This window comes from Antechinus flavipes, chromosome 2 (genome assembly GCF_016432865.1).
Source record: "Antechinus flavipes isolate AdamAnt ecotype Samford, QLD, Australia chromosome 2, AdamAnt_v2, whole genome shotgun sequence".
Classification (NCBI taxonomy): Eukaryota; Metazoa; Chordata; class Mammalia; order Dasyuromorphia; family Dasyuridae; genus Antechinus; species Antechinus flavipes.
The window spans coordinates 317,222,774-317,249,738 of record NC_067399.1 but is presented as its reverse complement, the minus strand read 5'-3'; the positions used below and the strand labels follow the sequence as shown (position 1 = coordinate 317,249,738).

Genomic DNA, 26,965 nt, shown 5'->3' with positions numbered 1-26,965 from the left:
TAATGATGATGATAGAAACTAATATTTGTAGATTTAATCTCATATTTTTCTGCTAAAAATATACATATTGTCAATGCTTCAAGTAATTTTAATAATATTTTTTTTTTCGGCCAAGTTTATCTCTGGCATGGCTACATGTCTGTCATGGATAAAATAATGGTTTCTATTGCCAAATTATGAAAATCCTAGAAAATCCATTCTCCCACTATTTTGCTAGCTGGTAGGCAATGGTATTGTATCCTTCTCCTTAAGCTCTTGAGGTATTTTTGTGGCTAAAGAAATAGATAGCTGTATTGCATGTAATACGTAAAACGGATTTGTCAAGAGTAAGAATTATACCAAATGACAAGGCCCATAAGGGTTGTGATTTTTATGTTTAGAAGAAGAAATTCCATTGAAGTCTGTTTTATCAGTTTTAAGAATGCTCATACTTTTAGAGGTATGAAAATAAAGCTTGAAATAATTGTATTAGAGAAGATGATATATGAGAACTAAACACTCTATATCCACCACTTGCATATTATACACACTCATTCTAGATTTCTTCCTGGTGATCACTTTGTACCACCTTTACATTTTTGTCTTGGTGGATGGGGACATAGGAATTTTAGGAGAATATATGGCTTTATTCCATTTTTCTATCTTTTTTTAGCGTCCAGCATCTGCTCCAGTTCAATCACCAAACTTCAAACAGGTAAGTTTTGGGTCATTTGGAAATTTTATTCCCATTCCAAAAATAGCAAGTCATTTAACTGTAGTTTCTAGTCCTTGACTTGTATAATAGAGAATTCTTCAAATATTAGAAGAATTTAATAACATAAAACAAAAGCCAAAGTGGGGATAAATATATAGCAGAAAGAAGTCTGGGAGAGACAAAAGACAGGAAACCATTGAATATAGGAACTTTTTAGAAGTTTCTTCATTTCATATAATACAGACTTAAAGAGAGAACGCAGGCAATTGATGTTTAGGTAAATGGAATGGAGCTTAAAAAGTATTAAATCTATTTTGATAGAACATTTCAGAAAAAATAATGTAGGCCTAATGGTTTCATTTTTGCTTATATTGTTGGTTATGGGATCATCAGCAGTACAACTTCAAAGTAATTCTCATAATAGTTTTTAACTATATGTGTTAACTAATACCTTCCAAATTTAACACATGTAATTTTATATGCGTATACTTTTCATAGTAACTCATAAAAACTAACTATAATACAGTGTGCCTATTTTATCCTTTGCACTGAGTATCTTTCTTTAGTTGCTTTCACATTAGTTGCTCTCAAAAGCAATATTAGCATTTGAGTTCTCCAGATATTGCTCTCTCCCCTGTTTTTCCTCTTTTTTCCCTTGATCTTCTTTAGGAAAATGATGATAAATTTAATCCTGATATTCTTTAGTAGTGTGTAGATTTTAGATGCATTAAATTACACTGAGTATGGTTTATATTACAAATACTTCTTTAATGAAGCAGTCATTTTTAATGTTGGCCTTTGTTCTTTGATACAGCCCCTAAATTTGTAAGCTTCAACTATACTAAATGAGGAACTAATCCTGGCAGATGGACCTTTGAAATAAAAAACAAACAACAAAAAAAAGCATTTCTCACTGAACTTTGTAACTGGTAAAGAGAGCTTCCTATACGTAATTTTATAAACTGCTCTTGTAGTATTTTGCAATGTTAAGTAACCATGCTATATATAAAATTATTTTTGTTCCCGGAGAATGAGTGTCCTAAATATCTCAAGGAATGAATTCCACTAGGGATGCATAGCTTTATGAGTGTTATTCCCAAGATATTAGTCTTATATGTAATCATAACTTTATTTTTCACTTTATTCATTTCGATTTGATTACTCCTATTTATATTTCTTTTATCACTGTATTATACATCTTCATACAAGATTTGAACATGTTTTTTGTAATAACATTACCAGATCCTTATTATTCAGCCAACTTTTTGTAAATGGAGCTATTTTACTTGAGATGTCTTTCTGATAATAAAGTACACTTCTAAGTAGAGACCTTTCCTTCTTGTCTCTGCAAAGTGTACGTCTTTCTCTACAGGTCCTAAATCATGTTACTCTTTTCTGTTGTATAATATGATTATTCAGTTTTGTAGTCAAATAAGTCACCTTATTTTATTTTTTAAAAAATTTTAATTTTCATTTTCACATTTTCTCCCTTCCCTGCAATAATGAGCCCTAGCAATGCTGGGGTGCTCTTATTAGTTATGAAAATATGTTGATTATCTCAGGAATTACTATTAATTATTAGTTATGTTATAGTTAACAAATCCAATATCTCCAAAGAAAAAACAAGATATAGGGTAACTCATTATACAGATATAGTTATGCAAAACATTTCCACATGAGCCATGCTCAAAACAACAAAAAAAGAAAAAATAGAAAAAGAAAAACAAAATGCTTCCATCTGCCTTTTTTTGAGTTCATCAGTTTTCTAACTGGAGGCGGATAGCATTTTATATCAAGAGCTCTTTGAAGTTGTGGTGATTATTGTATTGGTCAGAGTTACTAAGCCTTTCATCACTTTATTCATTTTGAAACCATTTCTTCTTTCTCAGTTTTTCTCTTCTCAACAATTTAAAATTTTTTCCCAAGTCATGGTTTTTTTTTTGTTGTTGTTGTTGTTTTTTCCTAGACTGAAACTTATTTTGGTTTTTCTTTCACATCTCTATAGTAATCTTAGTGTTATTTCAGAATTAATGGTGTTCTATGTCTGCTATCATTTGTTGAGTTCTTGGCTCTTTTTTTTTTTCCTTTTAAGCCATCAAGACAGAAATTAAATAATCTTTAATCTCTTTGTGTCCCTAAATGATTGTCTGAACTAGAGTCACTGTTATTTATCATACCTTTGGTTATAGACTTTTAACTTGTTTTCAATTTATATAACAATATTGAATCAAAACAAATTTGGTATAGTGCAGAACTTAAATTTTTTGATGCAATTTCAAATGCTTCTAAAAACCCAAATATAGTTTGTGGTGCTCCCCTTTTTTGTTGTTTTTATACCAGTTTTGGCATTTTCTTAATCCCCAACAAATCAAGGTTGTCTAATATGATTTAAAATGAGTAAAATCTCCATACTGCATGTTCTTCATGAATCCATTAATCTCTAGATATTTATTTACAGTTTTTTTTTTCTTAATATTTGTTCCATTATCTACTAGGGATTCAAGTTAAATTTACCAGGCTGATAATCACCAGGAGCATTCTTCTTACCATTTTTGAAGACTGGTACCATATTTGCTTTTTTTCTAATCCTCTGGTACCTTCTAGTTCTTAATAATTTTTCAAACATAATTGGAAGTGGTTTGGGTAAGTTTTTCTTTTTAAAACCAATTCCCTTTATACCCACTATGATAAATGTCTTTTAGACCTCCTGATTTGCAAATATTAATGATTTTCCATTATCTTGCATACTTTTTTCCTATAATTTTCCACAGGCAAATTATTGTCTAATAATGTGAAACTTTTTTTTTAAACTTTGCTCATCTTCCAAAATGTAGTTCATGTTTTAATTTTATCCCATATCAGTTATTAGTTGCTAATAATCTGATTGGTTTTTTTCTGTCCACAAACATGTCTTCACACACATATACACAAACACATACACATATATGTGCGTGTATGTATATATATATGCATACAAATGTTTTATGTGATGAATTTTTATTCCCCCTGTATTATCTCTTATGAAAACTTTTTAAGTTATATATTATATTTTGGTTAGGTTTCTTTATGTATTATTGTCAGACATAGTTTTGTGGAACTGTATTATCTAATTCTCAGTTTTTGCAAGTATTCTTTTTCTATAAGATTGTGATTTTAGACAATTTCATTTCATCCCTCCTTTCCTTTTTCCCCTTCACCATATTTTAGTTTTTGCATATTTGTATTCATTACCTGGTACTTACCCTTTTATAAATTTCTGTCTTTTAAATCTTCCTTCAAACTTAAATTTTTTTGTTTATGATTTATAGTACTTAACAATAGTTTTTTATTTGTTTATGGTGAATAAGCCAGCTGCAGAGAATTTTTTTTCTCTGAATGCATGAGTACATATGCAAATATTGGTTATTTTATATAACTTCAGTGATATTTATTGAGAAGCTATAGTTAGAGTAATGCTTTTAATTTGTCAGTTTGTTTTCTATTCTCAATCATGAAGATGTTTCAGCAGGGAGTCTCAAAGTGGCTATTGATTTCATTCCCACCTCTGGCAGATAGGAAAGGTACTGCTACTGTGTGTGCTTAATTCTGAACAAGAAGAAAGACAGAATGGAAACTCTGAGCAAGTTTAGGAGAAAGTGATTACTTATTTTTGAGTCTGTCATAACCAAGAAAGCATGATCAGATGTATGCCCTAGATTTTAGGAAAGCAGTTCCATACATTTTAAAGAAATGATTGATATAATCTCATGGTCAAAGATTTTTCTTTGGTCTTAATAAGGGTGGTAGTATTCCACAAGCAAAGTTCTGGCAATATAGTAACAGATGATCTTAGTGAGTACAGAAAGGAGAATGTATGAGATGGATATGGATGCATAGGACACTCTGTTGATTTTAACAGAGCATTCATTAAAAAATCTGGAAGCAGTAGCAAGTAAGCAAAGAATGTCACAGACAAAAGAGCAGAGACAAGAAAGCTGAAATCTTGGAATAACCTGATTCTTTCCAGCATTGCTAAGGATTACAAAAAATGGAAGAAAGAATGCTTATAAATATATTTGCTTTTGGTTTAAGAGAAATATTTTTTATGAGACTAAAAAGGGTTCTTCTATTCCTATACTTTATAGAGGTTTTTTTTTTTTTAAGTATAAATGTTACACTTTGTCAAAGACATTTTTCTGCATCTTTTGAGATAATCATGTGATTTTGCATGTTTCTGTTTTTAATATGTCGATAGTTTTCTTTATATTGAACCATTCTTGCATCCCTTTTGTAAATCCAGTTGGTCATAATGAATGATTTATTGGGATAAATCACTATAGTTTGTTTGACAGTATTTTATTTAAAATTTTTGAATCAATATTCAGTAATTATCTCAGCCTATAGTTCTCCTTCTGTGTTATTCTTCCCTACTTTATGTAGTAATATAGAAGGATTCCAATAGGGTACTTTCTTTTGTAGTTTTTGAGAAGAATTTGTATATTATATGTACTAATTTTTCTTTAAAAATTGTTCCTTAAATTTTCTTTCAAACAAATATGAGCCTTCTGTTCCTTCCACTTCCTGCATTCCCACTCCTAAATAAGAAGACAAGGAAAAGAAAAAGCTTTACTATAAGCTTTTATTATAAATGTAAATAAGCATTTTATTATAAACATGTATAGTAAAACAAAACAAACTTTTTACTGGCCATATTTGAAAAAATATATTTTATTCTGAACTCTTCACCTCTCTGTAAGGAGGTAAGCAGCATGTTTCAACTTAAGTCTTCAGGAATCCTAATTGACTGTTAAACTAATAAGGGTCCAGTACAATAGTATACCTTCACATTTTTATACCATAACTTGTTTATTCATTCCCCAATTTATGGGTACCCCTTCAGGTTCTCATTCTTTGCTATTTAATATAAAGTCTAAATTTCCCTCACCTCTGTCAAGGAAATTAAAGATATAAAGTGTAAAAAAAATTTTTTTTACACAGATGGCAGAGGCAGGATTTGAAATTGTTTTCTGATTCAAAGTTTAGTACCATTTCCATTGTACCACTCTAATTTGAATAATTCAGTGTCTGGATTTCAATAAGACTTTTAACAAAAGTTTCTAATAATGTTCTTGTAGATAAATATGCAAAAATCTGGGCTGCATGAGAGTGTAATAGTGCTATGCATTGGAACTGGCATTCAAACAATATTCTTTTAAGTGTTCAATATTCAAACCTTCAGTTCTCACCTCAAAAGTCCCATCTTAGTTCTAAGATACTGTGATTTCAAGAAAACTTGAAGATTTAAGGGAAAATTCTGTCACTGACTGGCAGAAGACACAGATGGCATGCTCATTATATTTGTAGAGGCTATAAAACTGAGAGGAATAATTCATGGATGAATGACAGGCTGAAATGATGAGACAAATTTAACAAAATTAAATTTAACAAGGTTAAAATCTAAATTGTTCTACTTAGGTTTTAAAAAATCAGTTAATCCAGTATTGAGAAATAGGAAGCTGGGGTGGAGAATGGTGAAGAGTTGGAATTTAGGTAATATACTTTAAGGATGCTTCATGAGATGAAAAGATCTGGGGGTTTTGTTTGCCAGCAAATACAATATAAATCAGTAGTATAATGTAACTTCTAAAAAGAAAAAAAAAAGAAAAAGAAAAGCTAATTCAAGCTTAGACTATATTAATTAATGGTTAGCATTCAGAATAAAGACATAATAATCCCACTGTCCTGTGCATTAAGCAAGCTATACCTGGAGTATTGTGATCAACTTTGACCATCACATTCTAAGAGTGACATCAGTAAGCTAGTACTTATTTACCAAAGGACCAGAGTTTAATCTGGAGAAGAGAAGACTTAGTGGGTGACAGGATTATTGCCTTTATATCTTTGAAGTCTATGGAGGAGGGATTGGATTTGTTATGGGTGGTTACAGAACACAAAACTAATACCAGTAAATAGAGGTTAGAAGCCAAGACATTTGGACTCCATATAAAAAAAGAGATTTCTAACACAACCCAAAATGTAAAAGCATTATTTTATGAAGTAAATCACTAAAAATGTTCAGACAGTGTTCAAAATGATGTAGAGGAGATTTATGTAGAGAGTTGGGTTAGATAATCTTTAGTATATCATCTAGTACAGGCCTTTATTACTTAATAGCTAGACCATCGCAGGAACCTCCTGGGTGGTCTCCCTGTCGCATTATCTTGATATAATCATTTCTTTTGTATTTAAAGCCCTTCAGAACTTGGCTCCTTCCAAACTTGTTATCATTCATCTTTTACACATATTCTGTGATTCAGTTTCACTGGCGTTATTTGCTATATTCTTCACATTAACACTCTTATCTTTTTACTCCGGGCATTTGTATTGTCTGTCTTTTATGCCAGCATGATCTCTTCCCTCACTCTCAACACCTAGTCTCCCTTGCTTCCTTTAAGACTCAATTTACATGCTCCCTCCATATTTCTTTCCTATTTTCTCCTCCCAATCTTTCCCTATTCTGTTGCCTTTATTTTGTATACGTCAGGTAGATATGTAATTATTTTTATCTTGTCTTCCCCAATTAGAGCATGAGCTTGTTGAGGATAGGGACAGTGCTTTTTAAATCTTTCTTTTGTAATATCTATCACTTAGCACAATGCTTATAACCTACTGTGTTGATAGCAACTAGCTAGCTGAAAATAGTTTTTATAGTTATATTAAAGAAATGATACTACAATAAAAAATAGAGATGCCTCATTAATTTTATTATAATAGTATTTTCTTTGTAGTCTTATTAAAGAATTCATTCCTTAATACTCATTTTTCTTTAGAAACTACTTTTATTTTTGGTTTTTTTTTTCCCTTGTTGCCAAAGTCATAAAACTGGAAGAGATTTTAAAAATATTTTAGTTTTAATTCCTACATTTTATCAATGAGGAAACTTGAGACCTGGAAAAATTGTGACTGAAACAAAGAATCCTAATGTAGTGATCTTTTCGGTGTACTATTATCTTTTTTACATAGATTCCAGTCCATTAACTTTACTTTTTCTGGATCATCTCCTGTATTAAAAATAGCATCATCAAAAAATGTCCCCCTCTTGCTCTCTTCTTGCATTGTTTAAAACTTATTTAAATTTAGATAATACTATTTCTGCATAAGCACTATTGGACTTTGAAACAGTGTCTTTAGAATTCTAAGATGATGAAAATTCAACGTGTAGTCTGGCCTTAATAATGGCATCTGGTATTTAATGATAAGGAAAATCCTCTTTTCATTCCATTATCCATTATTCGTTTTCACTGGGTCGTCATAAACTTAAGGTTCTTTTTAAAAATCATTTGCTTTGATTCTTTCCCCGCATCTCTAAAAGTTTTCTTTTGACTTCCCCTTCAGTCTTCTTATCATTCTATATCTCCACAGAAAATATAATATACTTCTCTATCATTCTTTAAGAAACTCTTTAACTGTAATTATGATGGGACAGTGAAAGAAAAACAACCTTTTCTCTTGGTCTGTTTTGTAGGCTCTTACCTATAGAGTGACTAGTAGTAAATCTTTTTCTGGCAGCCTTCTTGAAGTATGATATTCATCTTCTATTTATCTGTTTATTTATCTTTATGTCCATTTTGTTCTGAATTAAAATTAATGACTGTAATCTATGTCAGAGGAGGGGTTGGGACTTGAAAAATCATTGGTAAAGATTCCTTTACACTGAGTGAACATCTTTTGCTGTTAATAGTAAGAAAAAGTTTTCAGAATTTCCCCCTGTTCAAGTTTTTTTGTTTCTTTGTTTTGGAGAGTCAAAAATAAAGATCTTATGCATTGCCTGCTTGTCCTACTACTCAGTAGGACAATATTCAGTCATTTTTCAATTATATTCAATTCTTTGTGATGCTATTTGGAGATTTCTTATCAAAAGATACTGGAGTGGTTTACTTCTCTAGCTCATTTTACAGATGAGGAAACTGAGGCAAACAGGGGTTAAGAGACTTGCCCAGGATCACACAACTAGTATGTGTCTTGAGGCCAGATTTGACCTTGAGGAGCTGAGTCTTTCTGACTCTAGGTTTGGCACTCTATCACTGTGCCACTTAGATGCCCTTCTTATTCTATTAGCCAATTTTTGTGTGTGTTTTTAAATAGAAAGAAGCCTTATTTAGCTTAGCAACTCAGGATCTGGATACTTCATGTAGCCTGGCTTCCTTTTATAAATCTTATTTGCCATGTTTTGACTTGTTCAACCAACACAACTAATTTATACTTTATTGCGTTTAGAACTTTCTTAATAGTCAGAAATTGAGGATATAAATATCTTCATAAGGAGACTGATATGTAACTTTCGTGTTCCATTTAGCTGATTTGTTAGAATTTAACATTCTTGTTCCTTTGGGTCATTTTTCTTTAGTTACATGCTATTATGACTTAGGTCTGTTTCTGTGACTTTCTAAGATCTGTATTCTCTCTTAATTTCCAAACCCAATATTAATCTGTAAATCAAACTTTTAAATCTATGATCACTTATTTTTGATCACATTCCTCCTTCCTTTACCTCTGTATGGTACATATTTATTTATTGAACCAAGAAACTTAATTTTATTTTTAGCTTGAGTCTTTTTGCCATGGCCCTGAAATAACTATGTACCTTATAAAATTGTTATAAAATCAGATTTGAGAATCATGCCTTAGAAAACTATGTAGAAGCTTCTCATTTCATTTTTTTTTTCAGAACTCGCAGTATCTTTTTTTTATTCCTTCTCCTTTCTTGTCTCTGATTTGCTGAATTTCACTTTGATCTTAGTGTTTTGGGCTTTGAGGCTAGTTAATACTAACTTGACTAGACATTTTAGCCTATAGATTTTGGAAAGGATAATATTGCTATTGGATAAATAAAAAGAAAGGATTAAAATGAGAAAGAAAACTTGTGTTGTGTTTTGTTTTGTTTTGTTTTGTTTTTCAGCGTTCTCGTCCTCTGTCTGCTAGTGATGCTGAAATGAAAAATCTTGTGGGTTCAGCAAGGGAGAAGGTGCAAGGGAAATTAGGTGGTTCCGTGCTTGGCTTATCAATGGAGGAGGTAAAAATAATTTTATTTCTGGTTCTGGTGATTGCAGATAAAGGTGAGGTAGGGATGAATATGGTCTCTTCCTTCTAGGAGTTTGGTTATTTTGGGGCAAATAGAATTTTCACTTAAAAAGGGAAAAGAATTATTCTAGGGGAAGATGTTGAAGGGGTTTGATGAGACCAGGCAGACAGATCTTCAGGATCTTTTGAAAGTAGGAGAAGAAAGAACATAAAAGCTCTAAAAATAGCAAGAAAATGCCATCTGAAAGACAACAAACCACGGAAAGCCTCAGAAACAAAAGAAAAAATTATTTTCAGGAGAATCAAGGGAAAAAATGACTGGAGAAATGCTTGCTGTTGTAGAAATAATGTAAGAAAAGTCTCTGCAAGTGAATAATAGATAACCCAAGGAAATGCAAAGAAGACTTAGATCCATAAAAAAAATATTGAAAGACTTAAAAGAATTTATAAATTTATATAAGAAGCCCTGAGTAGAATTAAAGGAAGGTATGAACTTATGGGAGAAATCTTAAAAGATAATAAGGGATGAAAAAAACTTGAAAAACTGGAATATAACCATAGAAGATGTGAAGATATTACTAGAAGAGCAAAAGACCAAGTAAATGCATGTAACAAATAAGAAAGATTAACAAAATTTAAATGAAAGATAAAGCTTAGGAAACAAAATCATTGGATGATGCAGAAAAAAGTCATCTTTCTGTAAAGTAGATCCAAGAAACTAAATTTCATAGATGTTATAGTCTCTTAACACACCAATGAATACAAGAAATTATTCATTTTACTTTAGAACATATAATAAAAGCTTCCCAGAACTAGTGAGAATGCACGGCATCGCAAATTGAGAGAATTCCTGGATCTCACTTCAATCTGATGCCTCCATCAAGAAATAACACTTTTTGGAAACAGATTCTAGAGGGTCCTAGCATGTGGAAAGGCATAAGAAAAGTGCTGGTAATGAAAACATTTCTTAAAAAAGAAAATTGCAAATTAAAATCACTGAAATAGAGAATGGCTGAGGAGGGAGGGTAATGAGAATGAGATACCCAGTCTTATCTGATAAAGAAAAGCATCAAATAAAGAAGAGAATAATAGTAAACTTAAGGAGTTTCGGATTAAACAGGTTAACAAGAGGGAGAAGGAGTTGGGGAAAGGAAAGCAGGTTTATATTTAGTGTAAGCAAAATATACAGAGATTACTGTAGGACAAGATAGAGTAGGACAAGAATGCTAGGCAACTCTAGAACTATTAGATTGCAAATAAGATGTCAAATTGCCCTCATTCAGGGTATGGATCCAGGTTCTGTCTATCTCTTATCCCTGTTCCTATCCACACACCCACACACACTTAAAGCCTAAAACTGCACCAAGACTTTTGAGACATCAAATGTATATTTATATGCATATATATGTACAAATACATTTACATATTCGGCTCTTAGCACATTGTTGGAACATAGGCTCTTGATAGATGTTTATTGACTGATTGACATACATAATTAATAGAAGAGAACATGAGCAACAATTGTAACCTTAAGTATGAATGTGTCATATTTCCTAATAAAAATTAGAAAATGAATAAAAGCAAACTCTAACAATTTGTTGCAAATTAAAAAAAAATTTTTTTTAAACCTTTATACATATAAAAAGTAAAAACAAGCAAAAAAGACTTGAGATAAGTATACTGCAAAAAATAATTTTTAATGTAATTTTTATAAAATCAACAAAAAGCATGTGGACAAAAGAAAAGGATTTGTTGATCCCAAAGAATAGCAATGGATATAAAATTTCAGGGAAATTTAAGAGGTGAATTTGCATAAAATACAGAAAGTGATATTAAGTTTTGTTATAAAAATACTTTAATAGTTGCTGCAACCGTGATTTTTGTTCGTGTTGATACTACTTTATAGATTCCATTAGTAAGATTGCATTAGTAAGATTTAGCAGGTAGGATTTCATAGTTATTATGATCCAAATAATAATCACTGTGCAATCAAACTTGTATTGAGCCTTTCCAAACTTAACTTGGCTGGACTAAAGGCATTTATGGAGTCTGAGCATGGGTCCATGTTCAAAGCCTTTCCAGCTACTGCTATAGTCTATGAGAACCCAGAATCAAGACTATACCATAATAAATCAATAGAATAGAATTTTATGGAGTTAATAGATATAATAAGATAATAGTTTTTCCATTCTCTAACACCTATACAAATACCAAGTATAGCCTTACCAACAGATAGAACTAAATGTCTGATTTAACAATGGGAGCATTAAGAGCAAATCAACTAAATTCTTCTTGAAAAACAAAAAGGCTTATGAAATAGATTTAAAAAAAAAATAAAAACCCAGAATCCAACAATATATTGCTGAAAGAGACACATTTGATGCAGAAACATTTTGGTAGGTTACGTCGTTGAGAGGTAATTAGTATATGGAGTGAATAGAGGGCAGTAATTACTGTGTTGATACCTAAGAAGATGAGTGAGAAGTTAGATCAGGAGAATGAAGTTATGATAACTATTAGCTCTCCTAAAAGATTAATGGATAACAGCAACAATAATAACTGGTCCTTATCATGCAGTTCAGTTTAAATGCAAAATATTGATCAAAAAACATTTATCAGTTCCTAATATATGCCAGGTATTGGCAAAAAAAAAAAAATGAAAGTCTCTACTTTTAAGGTAAGAAGAGAACACGATTTTATGAAATGCTGACTGTGCTATGTATACTATGTACAGCTCTTTACAAACATTATCTCACTTTAATCTTCACATCAGCTCTCTGATATAAGTGCTATAATAATCTCCATTTTATAATTGAGAAAATTGAGACAGAAAGGTTACACAGCTTGTGCCTAAGACTGGATTTGAACTTAGATTTTCCTGATTCAAAGCCTAGTGCTTTATCCATTGAACCATCTTGTTGCCTTAATTTAATCTCTAAAGGGCTTTAATCTTATTAGAGGAGACATATATACATAGATAAATTTAAACAAATATATGTAAAATAAATTTACATCCATCCCAATAAAATTGTGGTAGTAAAAGAAAGCTCTAGCTCTGTTATAAAAGACATTGCACAGAAACTGGTACTTAAACTACATCTTGAAAAGCACATCCCAGCTGTGAGAAGCAGCCTGTAGAAAAGTAGAGAGATTTTAGATGGAATGTTGTGAAGAGGGAATAACTAGTTCTGGTTGTCTAGACCACAATGGATGGAAACAAAAGATGTTAGAGATGTATGCATATGTATGCATATAGATACATATATATGCGTATGTTTGTGTAAGCACATTTATATTTTATGTTTTATCCTTAGAGGCATTAGGGAGTTGCTGAGATTTTTTTTTTCAATAGGAGGATGACATGGATCATGTTAGCATTTATATAAAAGCTGAATTGAACTGAGGAGAGGAAGGGAGACCATTTAGGAAGCAAATGTAATTGATCAGACTATAATCCATATGGTGAGTGTTGTAAAGATACAGAAAAAGGATTCAGATGTGACAAATGTTTTAGAGTTAAATATAACATTTTCAACTGATCAAATATATGGATTGATGGAGAAAGAGGAGTTAAGGCTAAGGCCAACGTTACAAACTTGAGAAATGATGAAAACAACGATAGTTTTGATAGAAATAGGGACATTTGGTCAAGATGAAGATTTTAGGTGAAAGATAATGAGTTCTATTTTGTTCATATTGAATTTAAGCTGTATTGGATTGTCCACTTAGTATGTGATTGGAATTCAGGAGGCTTGGGTTGAATATTTATATCTGAGAATGAGAAAGTCATTGAGAGAAAATGTAAAAGGAAAAGAGGGCTGAAAACAAAGTAACTGAGGGATATACCTATTCTGAGGGGTCATGATATGAATCATGAATGAGCAAAGGCTCCTAAAAAGAAGTGGTGAAACAAGTAATTTGAGAACCAAAAAATGAAAGCCAAAATGAAGAGAAATGAAAGTATCTTGGAGGAAAAAGTTCTTGACAGGATCAGGTGCAGCAGAGAAGTCAAGAAGAATGAGAACTAGGAAAAAAACATTAGATTTACTAAGATAATTGGCATCTTTGAAGAGAACTTTTCAGTTGAGTGATGAAGCTGGAAACCAAATTACAAAAGGTTAAGGAAGAAGGAGAACAAGAAGGACAGTCAGAATTTTCTAGGAGTTGGGCTGCAAAAATAGAGATATAGATCAATGAGATGATCTGCTGAAAGTATTTTTAAAATTTGGGCAAACTTGGGCATATTTGAAATAAATAGGAAAAACCCCCAGCAATTTATGTGCATACTCTTTGACTAGTAGTGCCTCTACTGGGTCTGTATCCCAAAGAGATAAAAGAGGGAAAAGGACCCACAGATGCAAAAATGTTTGTAGTAGCCTTTTGTGTAGTAGAAAGGAACTTGAAAGTGAGTGGATGGCCATCAGTTGAGGAATGGCTGATTGAATAAGTTATGATATATGAATGTAATGAAATATTATGCTTCTATAAGAAATATTGAACAGGCTAATTATAGAAAAGACATGAACTGGTACTGAGTGAAATGAGCAGAACCAAGAGATCATCATACACAGTAACAAGAAGTTGATCCATCTGTGATGGATTTGACTTTTTCCAACAGTGAAGTGTGATCCAAGACAATTCCAATAGACTTGTGATGGAAGGAGTCATCTGTATCCAGAGAGAGAATTATGGAGACTGAATGTGGAACAGAGTAGAGTATTTTCACCTTTTTTGTTGTCTATTAATTTGTTTTTTTTTCTTTCTCATGTTTTTTCTCTCTTGATCAGATTTTTCTTGTGCAGCATGTCAAATATGGAAATGCATTTAGAATAATTGCATGTTTAACCCATTTTAGATTGCTTGTATTGGAGAGGAAGGAAAATTTGGAACACAAAAGTTTTGCAAAGGTGAATGTTGAAAACTATCTTTGCATGTATTTGGAAAAATAAAATGCTAAAGTTTGCAAAGCAAAAAAAAAAAAGCAACATCTCACCAGTTTATAGGGAGAAATTGAAGATTAAAGAAGGGTTAAAAATAAGAGCAGTATGCTGGAAAACACAAGAGAGGACAGAATCAAGTATGCATATAGAAGGTTTGGACTTGATAAGAAAAAGGGTCTTCTCTTTGTCAGACTGGGAAAAAGGAAAAGAGATTGGGGGATGCTGACAAGATTTTTAGGGATGAAAAGAAGTATAGTGAGCTATACTTCCTAATTTTCACAATGTCCCTAATTTTCACAAAAGTAAGTGGTAAAATTCTGTGCTGACAGGATGAGGTAGGAGGAGGTATGAAAACTTAAGAAGAGAAGAGGTTTGCAACAGAAACAAGGCTATTATATCACAGTAAAAGGAATACTCAGTAGTAAAATTTAGCAGTTCCATATGTAATAATATATAATTTGTTTGTCCCGTACCAAAAAGGCTTATAGATTTGTAAGAAGAACTGGGTTTAAAAGAATTCAGAAGAATTAACATAGTATGATGCTGAATGCTCTACAATTAAAATATAATAAATTGAACAAAAAAAGTTATGGATTTCAATCAGTCAGTGATCAAATTTGACTTAAACAGGGAGAGTTTACTGGAGAAAAAGCAAGGAAATATGTTTTCAGGAATATTTGCAAAAGTTGATTATGTATTTAGACACAAAGAGACACAAATCCTACTTTCATTTTAACAGATATATTTACAAGTGAATTTTTCCAGTATTTCAAAGAACAAAGCATATTTATATTATATATATGCTTTCTAAATATGGATAATAATAGTATTTAATCAAGCAAATATAGATTTGACTCAAAAAACTGTTAAAGACAGAACTGGAAAAAAAAACTTATCATACATATAGAAACAAAACAAATATGTTTTGCACATAACAAGCAAAATAAAATATTAATAGTAAATCAGAATATATTTTTAAACCATTTATCTCAACTTTATATTACTAGTTATTATCTAGTAATTATACTTCAGTAATGCAAAGATACCGCAATAGTAGAAAGACATTTGATAGAAATAATAAAGTCATATGACCATATTAATAAAAATATAGAAAAACTTCTGAGAAAATGTGATCTCATGGTACAAACTTATTAAAATATATAGAAGAAGGATTTTTCCTTAATATAAAACCAAGAGCTGACATTCTGTGTCATGAAGAAGAGCTTGCTTCCACAGATGTGAAATAGGACTGTTTATATGTCTACTATTTCTAATATAGTTGTAGAAAATGCTTCTTATAGGAACAAAGCATAAAAAAGAAATTACAGTAAATATTGGTGTCTTATTTGCTAATGACAGTTTTGTTTACCTACAAAATTCAAAGGATTTAACAACAAAAAGTTAACTGATAATAAGTGAATTTAATAAGTTAGTAGGAAATAAGATAAAATTTACAGACATTCACATTCTAATGTGTCACTAAAAAAGATTTGATAAAAATTAAATTTACAACAATAATAAAATAGAATATATGAATATTTAATTATGAGGACACTCAGGAAATCTTTATAAGAATGATTTTTAAATTATTTTGAACAGAATACAAAGCAGGTATTGAACAGTTTGTTGCTATCCATTGCTAGGATGATCTACTGTAGATGACCTAGAATGACAATATTTTCCAAATAAATTTACAGAATTGGTACAAAACCAGTGTTTTACTCTATAAAAGTGGATAAAACAGCAGATTTATATGAAAAGAATTAATGAATGAGAGCATCAAGGGCAACTATTAAAAAAAAGGTGATGGAAAAATTCCATTGCCAGATTTCAAAACATATTTTAGAGCAATATTCCTCAAAACCACTTGGTGCTAGAGAAAAGGAATACAAAGTTTACACAATATTGGTGTCTGGTACAAATGTAAATATTTTAAACATTGGGAAAAGGAATTCAATAAACAGTTGGAAAAATTGGAAAACAATGTGGTGAAAACCAAGCCTACATCTATACCTCATAGTATGTTGCTATGGATTCTGATTTGCTCAATGAAATTAGTAAAAACAACTTCTGACAGTTAGAAACTATATATTTAATCTCAGAAATAATGAGAACACCAGTTATTTAATAAGTGAAAGAAATTGAGTTGGAAGTAGAGGATTTAATTATGTAAAAAAACAGGGCAACAAAATAATAACAAAAGAAAAAAATTCTAATGAAGAAATTTTTATGGTAAATATAGTGTATGGTAAAAATTCTAACATACAGCATTTACAAGGACTTGAGACTTTTTCAAAAGGAAAACAGTCCTCAATGTATAAATAGTTGCAGAAATTGACAGTTTGTGAAAGAGGAAACACAATTCTGAGTAATTTCAGTTTGGAAAAAGTTCAATCTTTTCAATGATAGAAATGCAATTTAAAACAACTTTTAAGTATAATCTCATACTTGTCAAATTAGTAAAAGTAAAAAGTGATGAAATGTATTGTACAGGATTTGGAGAAACACATTCTCTATTACTTTGGTGGTGGGAACTTGTGTCATCTTTTTGGATGGCCATTTGGCAATACAGAATAAGTGGTATATAATTTATTATTCCTTTTAATTCAGTGATTCCATAACTCAGAATATATCCTTGCAATATGATTGAAAAATCTTTCCACAAAAAAATCTTTCATATATTCATTATTATTAATAGCAAAAAAGTTATTTCCAGTAACTGGGAAATTATTGAACATCTTTTGGTATGTCAGTGCCATGGAATATTATTATTTTATTTCAAATGGAAAATAGAGGGAATATAAATAAATTTGGAAAGAATAATGCAGAGTGAAGACAGCTAAACTAGAACAGCAGCCACATGTTCATTAACTATGACTATACAAAAAACTTCATATTTATACAGATGTAAATGGACAAACAAGATGAGAAGGGGACATAGAGCAGAAAGGTTGTTATTTAAATATATTTTATTCTAAATAGTTTGTTTTGTTGGTATTGATGTTATTATTGTTATACTGGGGGTTTTGAGTATGGTGGCTTTAGCACCAGGCCTGGAATCAAGACTACCTGAGTTCAAGACCAGCCGCAGATACTTGCTAACTTTGTGACCCTGAACATTTTATTTTAACTCCTTGTCTACCTCACTTTTCTCAACTACAAAATGATGTACCTTACATGGTGATTTTGAGAATCAAATCAGATAATATTTGTAAAGCAGTACTCAACACATAGTAGGCACTTAGTAAATGCTTGTTTCCTTTTCCCTCTCATTAATTTTGAAAAAGAATATGAAGTTGGAGAAAATTTTTCTTGAAAAATGAATCTTTGATTAGGATTCATCACATTCTATATTTTGATCTCCAACTAAAGTTACCTGTAACTTCAGCTTCTACCAAATGTACTATATATTCTAATATTTAGTATCAGTAATGGTTTGATGTGACTCTTCTTTTTTTCCTTAATCTAGATCAAGGTTTTACGGCGAGTGAAAGAAGAAAATGATCGTAGAGGGGGATTTATTCGCATATTCCCTACATCAGAAACGTGGGATGTTTATGGGTGAGGTGACAATCTTAGGGTTGGGAAGTAAGCACCAGTGGATTGACTTAATTCCTAGGTAGGATCCTGAGTATTTCTGCTACTTATTGCAGAGCCAGCATAGTTACCTGATAGACAGAGCACTGGACTAGAAGGCAGGAAACTTGGATATGAATCCCTCCTCACACATATGTTAACTTATGTCATTCCAGGGAAGTCACTTAAGATCACAGAACCTTAAAAGTCGCATTTATAAAATATAGGCAATAATGTTTGTATTACCTATCTCATGGGTTTGGTATGAAAAAGACTTGTAGACCTTAAAATGTGATGTACATGTGGGTTCTTATTATTGCTTCTATAGCCTGGGACAAGTCATTTATCTCTTATGTATTACTTTCTTAATCTATAAAATGAAGGGGTTAGATTAATTTAAAAGTCCTTTTCAGCTTTAAGTTGTGTCATGCCATGATTATATTAACTAAATCTAAAAAGGTCTTCAATGAAAGAAGGCCCATTTTATTAACTAAAGAAGCTCTTGTATCATCTTACACAGTATACTTTTCATTGATATACATTCAAGAATACCTTAGAATTAAGAAGAGAGGCAGCGTTTGACTATTGTGAATTAGAATTTTTAGTATATTTTCTTTTCAGGATTTTTATTTTTGACATTTTGAGAAATGTTTTTACTCATTCAATTAATATTTATTGTCTATTATGTGCCTTATAACTGTGAGATACAAAAGAATTTAACTAAACAAATTCACATTTTAAAAACTCCCTTATTGGTTTATAGTAATATGCCAAACAACTATGTAAGTCACTCAAGAAGATACAAAGATTAGATAATTATAATCTAAGGAGAGGATAAGTGTGACACACATCTAATACTTTTAATATCCCCTAAGACCTCTTGACTTTTTATAAACGCACTTTGGTCTTATCATGCCAAGACTCAGTCCTCTACAGCACTCTCCAGCCACCTGTTTGCCTACCATGTAGTCTCCATTTAGGTCATCATCTCTTCCTCTTCCCCGATGAAAAGTGGACTCTGTCCCTACAGTCACTTTGAACTTTGATAGGACAGCTTAAGTCTTATCAGACCTAGATCCAAACTTCTACATTTTTCAATTTTAAATCACTCTTAAGAAGGTACCAATAAATTAAAGAAAAAAAAAAAAAAAAGGAATGAAAATTAAAGTCTAGAGGAAAGAATGGTGGAAGGGACCGGGTCTGAGAAGAAGAAATGGGAAAGGACCAAAGGAACCAGTTAGGGTTTGGCCTTAACTCTTTTTTTCATCAGAAAATGGAGAATTAGGGAGAACAAGAAGCTCACATATGGCCTCTGTACAATATGAAATATTCTTATGCTTTGAGTGAAGGGGTCAAATAATAAAGGAAAGAAGGAAAAGTTTGTAGCCCCATGGAAAGTTCTATAGAAAGTCAATCAGAGGAAAGTCAGAAGATTGTCAAGGAACACTGAGGACCCAACTGAGATGAGATAACATCAATTTGTAGTAGATCTAGTCAACATTATTATAGGACTTCTTACAGTGGTGTTCAGTAGGACATGGGGTCAAAGAGAGTAATTAAGAGTTGGGGCTTGGCAAGTGGTAATAAGATAAGAAGGGGAGTAAGGAATTAGAGGACAGTGTAATGTTGAATTGTTTATCTACCAAGTTTAGATTGTGAAGAAAAAGTGAGATTAGTAAGATATGGACAGAAAAAGAACATAGTGCTATAATGACAAGTCATTAGGTAAATTATGAAAAACAGATTAAGGTGGATAAAGGCAAAGAAAGATGAATGGATGTTCCAAAAGAGAGATTTCAGGATTCTGAATCATAGAAATCAGTTATGGGTGGTAATGAGTTCAAGAGTATGACCATCCAACTTTGTTTGACTGAGATGGAATGAAGTTGAAGAAATTGATATTTTGGAAGGCCAGGGTGTTTGAGGCAGCATTTCTATTGAAGCATCCAAGTATAGAAAGCTGGAACTGGGCTATATAATAGCTCAGGGGTGGGAAATGGAGATGTACTGTGGGGAGGGAGGAGAGAGTCCAAAAAAATTAAATGCTATAGAATGGATGAAGATTTAAAAGATCTGGCAATTAAAAAGTCATTGGTGGAGTTAAAGTAAGCAATTTCAGTAGAATTGTGGGATTGGAAAATAGATTCCTAGGAACTGAAGAGTGAAAACAGTTTCGAAGTAGAATGGATGAGTATAGATCTTTTTCTTAAGGAGTTTAGCAATTAAGGTAAGTAAAGAAATAGGAAAAGCAGCTTTAGTAGGTAGCAGAGTCAAAAGAAATGGTTGGAGTTTTTTGAGAATTGAGAAATATTTCCTCAGGATCATATTTGTTCAAGGAAGAAAGAAACAGTTGTTGGGGGGTTATTTCCCCCAAAAGTGAGAGAAATGGTGAATGAGATAATCAGGATTTAGGAGAAAACTAGAAAGAATACGATTATGGCATAAATAGAGAAATAAGATTAAAGCACACAATAGATAGGCTTTAAGGTAATAGTAAGAAAGATTAAGAAAAATGGCTTTAATCTTTTTCAATAAAGTAAATCATCTCAGTAGGGAAGGGGAAGATTAGTGACTTGAGGAGGGAAGAAAAGGTTAGAACAGCCCTTATGGAGAATGTTAAAAGATGGGCGTTAGGGGACTGGAGTTCAAGATCTGGCTCTCTCATTCATTTATCTCAGGAGTTACAGAAACTTATTCTAGTAAGAATTACTCACATCTCTAGAGTTCTTTAAGGGTTATCCAAAGCTTTAAATAATGTGAAGCTAGCAGTCTCCCTGTTCAAATGTAGATCCTTTTATTCCATGCTGCAACCAAATGGAACCATTCATTCATTTATTCCTTATATTTTACTTAATGTGTACTTTTACTTGAATAATTTTGTATTGTATTATACTTGTATAATGTATACGTTTACTTGATGTATACTATCTTTCTTTCTTTTTTTTTCCTGAGGCAATTAGGGTTAAGTGACTTGCCCAGAATGACCCAGCTAGGAAGTGTTGAATGTCTGAGGTCAGATTTGAACTCAAGTCTTCCTCACCTCAGGGCTGGTGCTCTATCCAGTGCACCACCTAGCTTCCCCTTTAATGTATACTTTCTTATCCACCTGTACTCCTTCATGCAAGGAGTGGACTTCCCAACTTACATATATCTCTACCTTTTGAAATCTTTCTCTTTTGTAACATCCAACTCAGATACTATTTACTCTTCTCATAAAGGCTATGAAGACCGAGTTAACACCCTGAATGCCTTAGAATCAGCCGGAGTCAGGATAAGCAAAAGTCCTTGGTCTTTATTCTTAGTCTTAAGGGTCGAAGTGAAGGAAATGGACATAGCAATCTCCACACCGCCTTTCTCTTCCTCTCCCACCAAAAAGTGTCTCTGGCTAGTGTTACTCCATCCCCTAGTCCCTCCTATAATTTTCTGTATATACCAATTAACAAGCAGCACAGAATAATGGGAAGGGCCATTTTCCAAGCATATGCTAATAAGAATATTGTCCAATCGTTAATTAGCATTAAGTGCTTGGTTGTTGGACCTCAGTGCATCAACTCAAGAGTTTCAGCCCTTTACAAAGGCTTCCTTGAATATCTCTTAGCTTTCTTATGAAATTAATTCTATTCTAAATTGTATTCTACTAATTTGTATATGTGACTTATCTTCCCACTATATTGTAAGCTTCTTTAAGAAAGGGCTATGTTTTCATCTCTTGTGCTTGCCTCAGTGTTTATCATGATGCCTGACATATTTAATAAACTTGCATTCTCTCTCTTTCCCTCTCTTTCTCCTCCTCACTTGCTATCTGCCTATCTCTCTTCCTCCATTCCCTTTTCTTTCTTTCTGTGCTTCTTGTTCATCATGTTTACATACTGGTTGCCTTGCACTTATTACGTGCTTTGCCAACATTTGTAGAAATAAAATTGTTTTCTTCTTTGGATTCCAAATGAGCAACTTTTAGTTAGTGAGACATTACATTAAATGCTGAAATCTTAGAACTTTAATAGGCTAATTTCATTATTAGGTAACATGTTTGATGTGCAGATGCCCAAATTGTAGGAAATCTCACTTATTTTTAAATTTGTACCTCCATGATCCTTGCAAATGATACTTCAGATCACAGCCACCAGACCCCCCAAGGTAGCCTAATTTTATTAAAAAGACCTTTTCAGATTCAGTACAAGAGAAAAATTTTCTATTCTTCTGCTCTCTGAAAATATTACTGTTTGTAATAATGAAGTATATTTTCTTTCCATTTTCCCAGTATCCATTTTCCTGCAGTGTCTTGAATCTTCCTACTCTACTCTGCTAGCTATTGATTTTATGTAATTGTCACTTCCTTTTATTTTTAAGAAAGATACTTTGTTAAGTCATATGACAGCTGTGGGTTTAATTGTTTTATTTCTGCATCAGTCTTCTCCTGAACTAAACTGAAGATATAACTAGTCCTTTCTCTGTCTTTCAGGTCCTACCTAGAACACAAGACCTCAATGAACTATATGCTGGCCACACGCCTCTTCCAGGACAGGTGGGGATTTACTGATGTTATAGCCTAAATGCTGGAAAGGATCCCCTTGTGAGAAAGAAGTAAATGAAAGACAAGGAAAATGGCTTTATAGACATGATGCTAGTTCCTTGGTGTAAGGAGGGGCTTTGTAAATGAGGTGCGCCTTTATTTAAGTAAATCTGATGGGACAACAACTCATTTGAGGTCATTCATTTGAAAATCTCAACTCTCTGAAGCATGATCAAGAGCCATAGTGAAGCAAAAGAAAAGAAAAATTCTGATGAAGCAAAGTGAATGTCACAAATCCCTGAACAAAGCTCTGTAGATATTTTTGAGAACAAAGCTCTTAGAGCCTATTCTTTTAGACTAAGCCTTTAAACAGACTTAATTTTCTAACTTTTAAAAGATAAAAAAGCAGCAGATTAAAAGAGAGGCAAAAAATATATACTTGAAACTGAAAAAATGATATCTCATTGCATGATAGGAGTTTGAAGGGAAATAACTAGAAAAAGTAGACCTCAGAGGCCATCTAAATTAACTTCTTCCTGAATAGAAATACCTTCTGTAGTAGTAGTAGTAATAGTTGCCTTCTAATCACTCCTTGAAGATTTCTAGTAAGGGATACCCTACACCTCTCCTGAAGTGCCTTATAATCTTTTGGGATAACTAATCATTACAAAGTTTTTCCCTTAAATGAAATCAGATTTTCTTCTCTTAAATTTCTATCTAGTATTCCTATTTCTCCCCTCTGAGCAGCGCACATTTCATCCCTCTTTTGTATGGCAGACCTTCAGCTACTTGAAGAAAGCTGTCATGTTCCCACCAAATTATCTTATCCTGGTGGCTAAATACTCTCAGTTATAAATATTGAGATAAAATAGATTGATCCTTGCCTAGCATGATTTGCATCCCCTGTCCCATCTAGCCTTACTATCCTGATTTCTCTCCTGTTGACATGTTCCAACTTGCCAGCATCTTTTCTAAAATGTGGTACTCAGAGCTTAATAAAAGCCGTCTGGATTTGGACTAGGGCAGAATACAGGCCTATGATTAACTCAGAATATACTTAGAATTTTTTACCATAGCACTTTCTGAGCATTCTTTCTCTAAATCCAGCCTTATATCTCTTTAGCTTTTTTGATTAATGTCACAATACTGACTCCTTGAGCTTGCCATCTCCTAATTGCTCTTGCCCTTGGGTCTTTTTCCCACATTTACTGAGGTTTCCTTTGTTTTGTGATTAAGAAGTTGTTTTTTGAACTCACTGTATAGGACTTCTTGTTTATCTCCTGGAATTTAACTCTTTTAGGGATTTAAGGATCTTAGGGCTATTCAGGATAATATCATTTTATACCTCAGGAACTCCTCAGGACATCACCAGAGTATAACAGAGTACAATAATGATTTTTGGTGGAGATATTTCTGTGACATACAAAAAAAAAGTTCAATCATGTTCTATACCAAGTTAAAATAATAACTATAGCATTTATATAGTGCTTTGAAGTTTACAAAGCACTTTACAAATATTATCTCAATTTAGACTCAACAACTCAGGGATGCAGGTGCTATTATCTGAAGCAGAGAGAGATGAAGTGACTTGACCAAGATCACATAGATAGTAAATTTCTAAGGAAATACTTAAACTCAGGTCTTTGTGCCTCTCGTCCAACACTCTTATTTACTGTATCACATAGCCATCTTAGATGGCAAGACAGTGTGCAACAGAATTTAGAAAATTTTCCATCAAAATTTTTCATAATAAAAGAGTTTTTTCTAAGTAGACAAATAGATTTCATATGGAATACTTCCTTTCCTAAGTAATATACATTAATTCCAGATAAATGATCTATTTGTGAATTATCAAAGCAGTCTGTAAAAATGACAAAGGATGAGTTTTTGTTTTATAAAAAAAAGATTTATTCCAAGATTCACCTAAGTTTTTAGAGCTAAGCTTAATATATCTTGAATAAGCTTAGATTTATGGTAATTTTATTTGTAATCAGTTTTTCAAGAATGAGCTTAGCCTCTTTCAAAAAATTAGGTTTACAAGTGCCTTGACAATTTATATTGAGTTGATGCTAGTTTAGTGGGGTTTTTTGGATGTTTGGACATAGGAGAAGAGAATTATTTTGTATTCAGTTTGCCATTTCTGGGCTTTTTGCCAGATGGCTTGATATAGGGTCTGGGCTGTACTGCCTTGTACTGCCCAGAGAAATCTTTTCTACTTTCAGCTTGAAAATATAGCCTGTACTGTAAACAATGGATGGAAATTTATTAAATAAGAGGAGAAAACCATCTAGTATAGATGCAAGGGGAAAGTACTTGTAGAGAAAAACAGTTATATATGAGTTGTTGAAAAGAAACTGTTTTATGTTTTTAGAGATTTAGAAAGCTAGTTATCTTAAGCATTATTAGTAGTTCAGTGTCATCAAAACTTTTATATTTATCTTTGTTTATAAAGTAAAGAAATTCTTTATGCTTATCCCTTTTTGAACCTGCAAAAGTGGGTGCTCATTTGACTTTACTAGGAAATTACAATATCTTTTTCACTTCCTTTGTTTTTCCTCCTTTCTTTTCGTTGTAATCATCTTTAGAAATATCCCTTTGAGCTGATAGTCCTCTGGATCCATTGTTTGTAATAAAGATTCTCACTTTTATATCTTTACTCCCTAACAGAGTTTCTCTCCCTGACCTAGGAAGAGACTAAGGAACTTCAATAAATGAAATAGATTACAGGAAAGTTGGCACCTTGTTTTAAAAAAAAAAAAAAAAAAAAAAAAAAAAAAAAGGCACCAAGAAACTGTGTGTGTATATATGTGTGAGAGAGAGAAAGAGAGAGAGAGAGAAAGGATGCAGATGTGTGCATATTGTTGCCCATTAATCAGTTGTCCTCTCTACTCCTGTAGGGGAAATTCAAGAAGAAGCCTATTGGTAGGGAGGCCACGGTAAGTGGTTTTGAAAAGTTGAAACTGTATGGGCGTCTGTGTGACTTTGCAGATATTGAGCATGGAATGCAAAAGTTCTGTTTCCTTAGGAAACATTTTACAGTATAGTCCAGCTTGATAGTGTTACCAAATTGTTGCTGTCTGTGGCCTTTTTTGGTACCTCTTTTATAAAAACAATTGAAATTTTTTGTATTAGAGCTATAGGTAAACTTTTATAGCTACTGCTACTAACTATTCTTTCTTGGCTTTTTCAGAAAGAGAATTAGAACTAGAATGGAAATTAGAGACTGCTGTTCACTCAGAATTTATTTTTGTAGTGGATTCTAGTAGTTTGTTAATCGGGTCTTTCTGCATATGGACATTTGCTACCTCAGACAATTAGAATTAGAAGTGTTCAGAGCTGAAAATGTTCCAAAAAATCTATGCTTTAAGACTCATATATTTTTGGTAGATTTTGAAGGTTTGGGAAGAGTTGAGGAAGGCTTTATCTAGATCAGGAGTTCTTAGCCTCAAGTCTGTTAACTTGGTAAGTTTTTTTTTTAATCTTGTTAACTATATTTTAATATAATTAGTTTCTTTTGTAATCCCATATGTATTCTTTTAAAATATATTTATTTTAAAACATGTGATTCTAAGTAGAATCCCTGTACTATATGAAAAGTCTAGCCAAAAAAATAAAGCATTGAGACCAAAGAGAATCTCATGGCTACAAGGAATGTATTTGACTGTTAGAAAAGTAGTTCTATACATATGTAACTCATTTTGTTTTGCAATTTTGGGAGGAAGAGGGAGGAGGATATATTTCTAAAAAAAGTTTCTATAACTATTTTTAGTAGGTCATACTTTTCTTTGAGCTTTGAGAATTAATTATTCAAAAATTTCCATTTAAGAGTATATAATTAATCACTAATAGTAGATTACTGAAAAATTAACTAAAAATAATCTTTTTCTGATCATTGAATAGAGATATTCTGTGTAATGCAGGAAAAATTGAAGAACATTCTAATTGTGAATTTAGTGATAGGGAATTGGCCATTTTTTCTTGAGAACAATCACAAAACTTGAGTCAAATATGCCAATACCCCAAATTTATTTCTCCTTATTGAATTAGAAGTTATCAAACTACAAATCTACACTTTAGTTTGTCTAAGGGAATTCCCTATGAGGAAATTCCTTCTACCCATGCAGATCTATTTCTCCTCTGCAATTTATATAGCTAAGAGTTGTCTAGATCATTAATTGGGCT

The 26,965-nt window shown here is 32.1% G+C and overlaps 1 protein-coding gene across 10 annotated transcripts in view; it reads left to right on the top strand.

Annotated features, from left to right (window-relative positions):
* The window catches only part of TTLL5 (tubulin tyrosine ligase like 5), a 392,042-nt gene that overhangs the window by 88,983 nt on the left and 276,094 nt on the right, over positions 1-26,965 (top strand). For 7 of the 10 annotated variants that reach the window (XM_051977559.1, XM_051977558.1, XM_051977560.1 and 4 more), the window contains exons 16-20: positions 653-694; positions 9,633-9,746; positions 18,164-18,255; positions 22,733-22,795; positions 25,681-25,719. In XM_051977559.1, the coding sequence (XP_051833519.1) occupies positions 653-694; positions 9,633-9,746; positions 18,164-18,255; positions 22,733-22,795; positions 25,681-25,719 (350 nt within the window). The remainder of the gene's footprint in view (positions 1-652; positions 695-9,632; positions 9,747-18,163; positions 18,256-22,732; positions 22,796-25,680; positions 25,720-26,965) is intronic. The other 3 variants (XM_051977556.1, XM_051977555.1, XM_051977557.1) reach the window with 3 other exon arrangements.